This window comes from Triticum dicoccoides, chromosome 6B (assembly GCF_002162155.2).
Source record: "Triticum dicoccoides isolate Atlit2015 ecotype Zavitan chromosome 6B, WEW_v2.0, whole genome shotgun sequence".
NCBI classification, from domain to species: domain Eukaryota; kingdom Viridiplantae; phylum Streptophyta; class Magnoliopsida; order Poales; family Poaceae; genus Triticum; species Triticum dicoccoides.
The window spans coordinates 141943163-141950865 of record NC_041391.1 but is presented as its reverse complement, the minus strand read 5'-3'; the positions used below and the strand labels follow the sequence as shown (position 1 = coordinate 141950865).

The window sequence follows — 7703 nt, the reverse complement described above, 5'->3', positions numbered from 1 at the left end:
TGTTGGTTTTGAAAGATCCAAATGTTTCAAGTGCAAAAGGCGTGCTAGAGGACGCAGGAATTAGCTAGCGTTTGTGTTTGTCAGTTGAAGGATGTTAGATGCTTAAGCGTTTATCGCCTCTCTGGTTCATAGGTAAAACAAAGGAAACACGTAGGGAGAAAAGGATGTCCTTTAAAAATTCCTGGGGTGTGAGATGGTTGTATTTTTTGTAGCATGGTAACATTCTATTTAGACTTTTTTTTGTCTTGTTTAAATACAATTCGACTATTTAGTTTATTAATATTCTTTTGTTTTTGTCACTTTTTTCTTCTTATTCATGCACCAAACACGCATGTTCTCAAAATTTACGTGTTCTCAATCTGCTATCTTGCGAGCGTGTCTGTGCTGTATTCTTTAGTTTCTGAGGATCCTGCAAATCAATGTGCCCTTTTGCTTGTGAGATGTATGCAGCCAAGAGATGTGATTAAACAACAATGACTAATTTGAATAGAGATAAGAATCTGGTGTGCCTATTTGTATTACCACTAAATAAACTAAGCATTATGTGTATCATTTTTTTTGGTTCGACGAATACTGGTTTACATTTTTTGAAGTCTGTGCTCACCATCCTGTGCACCCTTGCTCGTACAGGAAGGATTCTGTACCACTAGTCCATGGGGTAGCTGTCAAAAGCTGCACTGTTTCCCTAGGCGCTCAAGTTCTTCTTTTAAAATCAGTTAAGGGTGACTATTATGGTATGTACTTGTTAGTCCATTGCCTTTTTATTTTGATATGATGTAATCTCGCTGTGTGTTTCCCTGTTCGCATGTAGGTGGCAAAATGGATTGCAGATGTATCAAATTGCCCTTTTGCTTGTGAGGTGTATGCAGCTAAAATATGCAATTAAATAGCAACTAGTGCTTTTAGGAATAGGCTGTCTACTCCAGTTCGGTAAGATGATAGTGTTCTAAAGAAGTTATACATGAGCACAGCAAGCAGTGTTCTTGCTCAAATAGAGAAGGTACCATGTCCGCCTTATTCAGTCTTCTAGAAATAAACTCTGTTCCATCACATGGATTACATATATGATCTCATATAACATAAAGTAAATTTATAGTCTCGGCAGATCTGGTGCACTCTATTTGAAGTATTCCACTGACAACCGCCCCAGTTCTTCATCTGAAAATAAAATAAGAAGTGGCATCAGCAGCAAAACATAATCAAGTATTCAAGGAGAATTGGCATGCAAGGTGACTGGAGGCGAGGGATGGCTCAGAATTTAGCACTTCTGCTCTGAGGCCAGGTATGCAATACTTCCATAATGTTCTGGATGGAATCACTTTTCTATATGACAACATGAACTTAAATGTCTGTGCAGCAAAACAACATGCTTGTGCAAGTATAGGAGTATCCTATCTTCCGTATTCAATCTAGAGTAGAATACTACATTCATGCTGTATACAATTGTTCATCAGTTTAAATGTAGATGAAGAGTCGCAACACTGACATGAACTTAGCTTAAATTGTCCAGTTCTGTCAGTGTAAAATACAACTGCAGTATACCCAAAATAATAACCATGGTGTTTACTGTAGTGATTCTAACAAATGTGAATGTTTGATCGAAAGGAATGAATGGTCTATATAATAACTTATGGCTCTATCTTAAAATGTTCACAGTGAAGCAGGTGGTCAATCAACATGTAGCGAGGAAAGGAACAGAATGGTACAGGAAGAATTGATGATCTTAATGGCCCTCTTTCACTTTCAACTCAGTGCTTTTGGAAATAGGCCGTCTACTCCAGTTCGGTAAGATGAAGCATAGTGTTCTAAAGAAGTTATACATGAGCACAGCAAGCAGTGTGCTTGCTCAAATAGAGAAGGTACCATGTCCGCCTTATTCAGTCTTTTAGCAATAAAATCTGTTCCATCGCACGGATTACGTATATGATCTCATCTAACACAAGAGTAAATTGCATACCATTAAACATAGTTTTTGCAGATCAGATGAATTTTTTGATGAAGCATTCTACTGACGCCCTCCCCAGCGCTTCATCTGAAAATAAAATAAAAAGTGGCATCAGCAGCAAAACATCATCAAGTATTCAAGGAGAATTGGTGTGTAAGGTGACTGGAGGCGAGAGATAGCTCAGAATCCAGCACTTATGCCGTGAGGCCTGGTATGCAATAGTTTACGGTAATTCTGGAGATGATGATGTGAGCAGGAAGAGTTTATAGTTTTGGGTGTTTTGTCTATTGTGAGCAGGAGTTTACAGCTAAGACCGGGCATTGTGATTTAAGGCCTCAAAACAGTAGTATCATTGTCATGGTTGTGGAATATATAGGTATGCAATTGTTCCCTGTGACAATTTCCCATGCCTGTATGTATGAACCTGTCTGAACAATTTGTTTTACTTTAAGTTGCTCTATGAATGATTTGTTTTACTGGAAGTTGTATCATTATCGTTATGGAATTGGTGCAGGGACGACGCCATGGAAGTTCTCTTGTGCTCTGTTTCATTCATGGTCGCGGATAATGTAGGATTATTTAAAGTTCTGCTACTTTTTGGCTTAATTGGCTCCAATTCCTATTGTTTATGGATGGACTCTTCTCCTTGTGCAGAAGTAGAGGTTGGCCCCGCTGCTGAGCCAGCGCGAGCCACAAATTTGCCATGGTGAGCTACTCCAGATCCCCTCCCTTACTTTGCTATGCGCTTCGTGGCCATTGAGCCATGGATGGTCTTAGTTAACATTTTGCGGTGGCAATTGATTCTCGGTGGGGTGTGGTGGGGTTGCACCTGGACGTTAATTGTTTATAATGCGTGGAATCCAAAACTACAAGATCTGATGACGAAAAGATACATGCTCCTCGCACCATAGCTGATAGATGAATATTAGCACACTGATATTGTCACATTTAGTCAGGCTGATTTATCAAAAGGGGACGATATTGGATTCTGTACCCCATCTGTAGAGTTATGGTATGTCAGTTTCTGTTCTAACTTCAAATGAATACACATCAATTATGAATTGATTTTATTAGCAAATGGATGCTAGCCAGCAATTTCATTTCACTTATGAAGATCACATTTTAATGCCTACTACCTACTAATCAGGTGGGTCCACCACTTCCGGCCACACAATTAGTTTCTCTAAGGTCAGAAGAACTACATCTTCAGCTCAAGCAATATGTGCATTCAGGTTAGATACAAGGTCAGAGACAATTTTATTATTGATATAATGGTTCTTAAATTTGGTTTGGCAAGCTTTAGGAAACACCGATGTCTCGTGTTCAGTCAGTTCTGTTTTCTGGATTTGACAGAAAATCAATAACCTTTTTGAGGAATTTTGACGAAAATATACACTCTCTTTTGCTTTTTGAGGAATTTTTCACTAAATATATACATGTCAGTACTCATGGAAGTCACCGGTATTTTGGAGTCTTTTGAATGAAGTTTCTTAGAAAAAGAGCACTCAGTCCAATTTAACATCCAGAAAGAGAACACAATGTTCAAGGGTCTGTTCAAGGGTCAGTGTAGCTGTGTAAATCGTGCTGAGCATAGCCATGTGCACCGCGCATGGCAACAATATCGAGAATTAGAGTATAGAAGCGCTTACTAAAGTAACCTAACTTTTTTTATAATCCGCAGCAACCAAGATTTAGTTACATAAGTGGTGAACAAAGAGTACATTTTCCCTTTTTCTAAAAAACGTATGATTTAACAAAAAAAAGCGTTAGGGAGCAAACTGGTATGGAGAAACTTCCCTTTTGAAAATGCTTCTAGAAAAGACGATATATGAATGAAAGATAAATACTTCCATGTATTGTCCTTTTTAGAAGTGTTTTCATAATTCAGTTTAATTCTTTTTTCACTTTGAATTGACCTAAGTTTTTTGTTTGAAAAAGGAACAATATATAGTTGGTTTTAGTCACTTAAGCTTATCCACTTAGCCTATCATTCTCAAGTGCAGCAATATTTTGCTGCACATTTTCAAGGATATAAGAGCATGTTCATTGTGCCTCATCCAGATGTCGTTCGCCGTCAACCTAAGAATCGAGTGTGTCGTCGGATTCAACCTGGCAATGTGTCCAGGCCTAAATAGAATTCAGATAGTTCAGGTTCTTAGTCTGTCCTTTCTCAACGCTGGAACACTGAAGTAGATTGAGCATAGGGACATTGTGATTTTGTTTTCTTATCGCTTAACTTCCTACATTTTAATCTGCTAATATAGGTACTGACCTGCCAGATTCCTTCCATTGTAATCTATGTGAAGAAAAACAGTGAATGTTTCTTGATGAACAAAGGTGCCAATGCAACGATTGCATCAGTCATCAAAAGGACCATGATGTAAAAGTTGAAAACGAAACAAGGTCTCAGGCAGTGCTTAGTTTCATGGCACAATGTTTCTGTTGTTTTTAGACGTTTAGCGCTGTTCCATAGACATAGACATGAAATGGTTACTTGTATGGAAGCAGGCTCGACAATGTGATGTTTATATAATTGGTAAACCAACAAGAAGTAACTGGACGTGCTCTCTTGCGTGCATGGCAAATAATGTGCTTGCAAAAATAGAAGGTAACTTACAAGTTCTTTGATCTTTGAATCTTTGGACTTGATCCCGGTGTTCCCCTTGATGCTGGCTAACTCATCTCGCCTGTTTGAGCTTGGCTTTAAACCAAGGCTGCAATGCGGAAATTTGTTAGGTGCCTGTTTGTATGTTTGTAAATTTTGCAATTTTGTGTGTGTGTTTTTACTCCTACTTACTTATGCTGAGCAACGTGGGATTCAATCTCTGCAATGCAGACCGTTCTCTTGCAGACATGGCACTTGACCTTTAAGTGAGACCACAGCAATTTGGCTCGCTCCTTTGCCTGGTTGAATTCATCTTCAGCTCTGCATAAATAGGATTCATCAGGACAGACAATGAGACGGTAGTTCAAACTGCATAAATAGGAATTCATCAGGAGAGACAATGAGACGGTAGTTCAAACTGTTAACAAGAGGCATTCATCAAGACGACGTGACTCAAACAGTTAACCAGAGGCACATTCATCAGGACAGACAATAAGATGTAACTCAACCGTTAGCAAGAGGCATTTATTAGCACAGAGAATATAAAGGCGTAGCTCAAACCGTTAACAAGAGGCATATTGAGAGACAAAGTGATTCATCAGGACACATAACTCAAAAGATCAATTATTTCTTTGAAAGAGGAATACATCGCATCGCATCTAAAGCATGTTCACTCTAAATCTAGTCATCACTGCCCATCATCAAATCAAATCAGGATGGTGTACCGCTGAATCTTCCTCGTCCTCTCCTCGTATTCGCGGGTCAGCTCACGCACCCTCGCAACGTAGTCATCGCCTTGCCTTGCTCTCTCATCGTCATCCTCGCGCCTGCAGGGTCGGCAAGATTAGCCGCGAGAGTCGGACAGACAGAGTAGAAGCTTATACTAGCAGACTACTCCACTAACAAGAGTACCTGTGACGATCCAGGTGAGGGCCGAAGTCGGCGAGCGGGACAACGTCGTAGCAGGCTGTGCAGCGGAAACCATGGTGTTGCGCATGCTTCTCCAGATCAGAGAACTTGACATGCTCTTGGCACGAGGGGCACTGGAAGGTGTGGCTCCTCGCGTGATCCATGAAGTCCCGCACCCTGACCATCTTGGTGCATGAAGGGCAGGGCACCTTCCTGAAATAGTCGGCGGCCATCCATCCAATCGTGCCGGCGCTGGTTGCAGCGCCTGCGACCACGGTGATCTTGTTGGCATAGGCCGATATCATCGCAGCTGTCGCCGCCGCGGAAATGAGTACGGCAGGGGCCATCGCTGGTCCCGACAGCAGGATGCGGCGGCGGGCGGCGCGGATGGGGATGGGAGCGGCGCGGATGGGGATGGGAGGGAGAGGACGACGACTCGGTCGCGTGCGGCGCCGATGGGGATGGATGGGGTGCTAGGGTTGGGCTTTTCTGCTCTATGGGCCCGTAATTGTATTGTGTTATTTCAGAAAAGCCCATCGCCTCCTCCTACTTCTTTCAAAAACAAAAAAGCCATAAACAAAAAACCTGATTCTGGAAAATACAGGAAAGCAAGAATTTACAACTCCACATGCACTATTTTATAAAAATTGTCATTTTATATTATATGAAATTGGGTAAAAATTTATGAATGTTCAAACATGTTGCACGGCAAATTTACACATTTTCTTTATGTCTACATGGCGAAAAAAAGTTCTTAGATGCCAAATTTCTCACTTTTCGGTGTATTAGACATGGAAATTCTTGGAAATGCTTCTAGTAGTTGGATGGCAAATTTTACATAATGTTTCTGAGTTTGTCCAATAAAAGTTTTTTTCCACACATGGTAAAATTAGATTTATTTTTCCTCCTGGTCACAAATGCAAATTCATGGCAAGCTTTAGTTCTTTTTTTCTCCCTTAACCATGACAACTTTGGAAATGTTTCCACTTTGTTACATGACAATTTTACTTTTCTTTTTTGCATTTCCCAAAATTTGTAATGAAGTTGACATGAGGCATTTTTTCTTCTTCTAAAATTGCCTAAAAACGAAATTTGACATGGTTGTATACATAAACTTTGCATGTCTGTTAAACTAAAATTACCATTGTCCAGGAAAAAACTAAATTGCCATGGCAAATGTAGTGAAAAAAACCTGTAGATGAGACATGCCAAATTAGCAATTTATTTTTGTACAAACATTTTCAGAAATTGTCATGGGAACACAAGTTAGGGATATTTGGTTGGCATGGCAAAATTTGAAATTTTTAATTGCCAAAGACTTTACAATATTTTTTAAGGCACGACAATTGTAAGGAAAAAAAGTAGATGAGACATGGCAAATTTAGTTTCATTTTGGACATTGACATGTCCAAAATTCCCATGTGTCATCAAATTAAATTCCCATGTGTCAATTAAAATGTGGACGAGACATTTCAAATGAAACCAAATGTCCATGTGGTATCTAAGTTCACAATGGGTAGTTCAAACCTGGGGGAAATATCAGGTGCTCCCATCCTTGGGTACTTCCAATGCTCCAACTTCAGAAAAAATAATTTTAAATGTTAAAAAAACTTCTGAAAAAATTGTGAATGTTCACAAAAATGTAAATACAACTCCTAAAAATTTCATGTCCGAACTCTAAATGAACATTGAGAAAAAAAATGTGAAATCTAGCATGAATAGTGTCATAAAAAGACAAAAACTACATTTGACACTATTCATATCTAAATTCTCTTTTTTGTTTCTCAATGTACATTTTGAGTTCGGACCTGAAATTTTTAGGGGCTGTAGTCATATTCCTTGTAAACATTCGCACTTTTCTAGAACTTCTTAAAACAATTAAGATTGATCTTTTGAAATTGGATCATGGGGAGCACCCCAAGGATGGGAGCACCTGATATTTCCCCTTCAAACCTGATACTCATGGATTGACTATTACCCTTGTTGATGATATTGCTTCTGTAGAAACAATTGCTCTTGATTGGAAACCTGGTACTCATGAAAGAGCTATAAGATGTTTGCATTGCCATGCAATATGTTTCGGTAAGTCAAACTAATTTGTCAGCAGGAACACGTCTTCGGATGCACTGAATGGATTATGCATAGTGGATGCACTAATCATATGGCCGGAGATAAATCATTATTTGCCGATCCAAATTTGACATCTTCTTCACTGAAGTACATTACTTTTGGTGATAGCAACAA

At 39.4% G+C, this 7703-nt stretch overlaps 1 protein-coding gene across 1 annotated transcript; it reads right to left on the bottom strand.

The window, feature by feature from the left end:
• Positions 1-3916: 3916 nt before the first annotated feature.
• LOC119320902 lies at positions 3917-6018 on the bottom strand. The gene is made up of 5 exons (XM_037594812.1): positions 5463-6018; positions 5276-5377; positions 4743-4871; positions 4563-4659; positions 3917-3958 (listed from the first exon to the last, which is right to left on the bottom strand). The coding sequence occupies exons 1-5, from the start codon at positions 5804-5806 to the stop codon at positions 3917-3919; spliced, it is 714 nt and encodes a 237-aa protein (XP_037450709.1). The 5' UTR covers positions 5807-6018.
• Between the last annotated feature and the right edge of the window lie 1685 nt (positions 6019-7703).

Bases quoted from the DNA above. Each gene is read 5' to 3' on its own strand.
- LOC119320902 (XM_037594812.1), bottom strand. From the start codon at position 5,806: ATGGCCCCTGCCGTACTCATTTCCGCGGCGGCGACAGCTGCGATGATA. The intron at 4,872-5,275 runs GTACACCATCCT...CTATTTATGCAG, and splicing joins AGGACGAGGAAGATTCAGCG to AGCTGAAGATGAATTCAACC. The intron at 4,660-4,742 runs GTAAGTAGGAGT...TCCGCATTGCAG, and splicing joins TCCCACGTTGCTCAGCATAA to CCTTGGTTTAAAGCCAAGCT.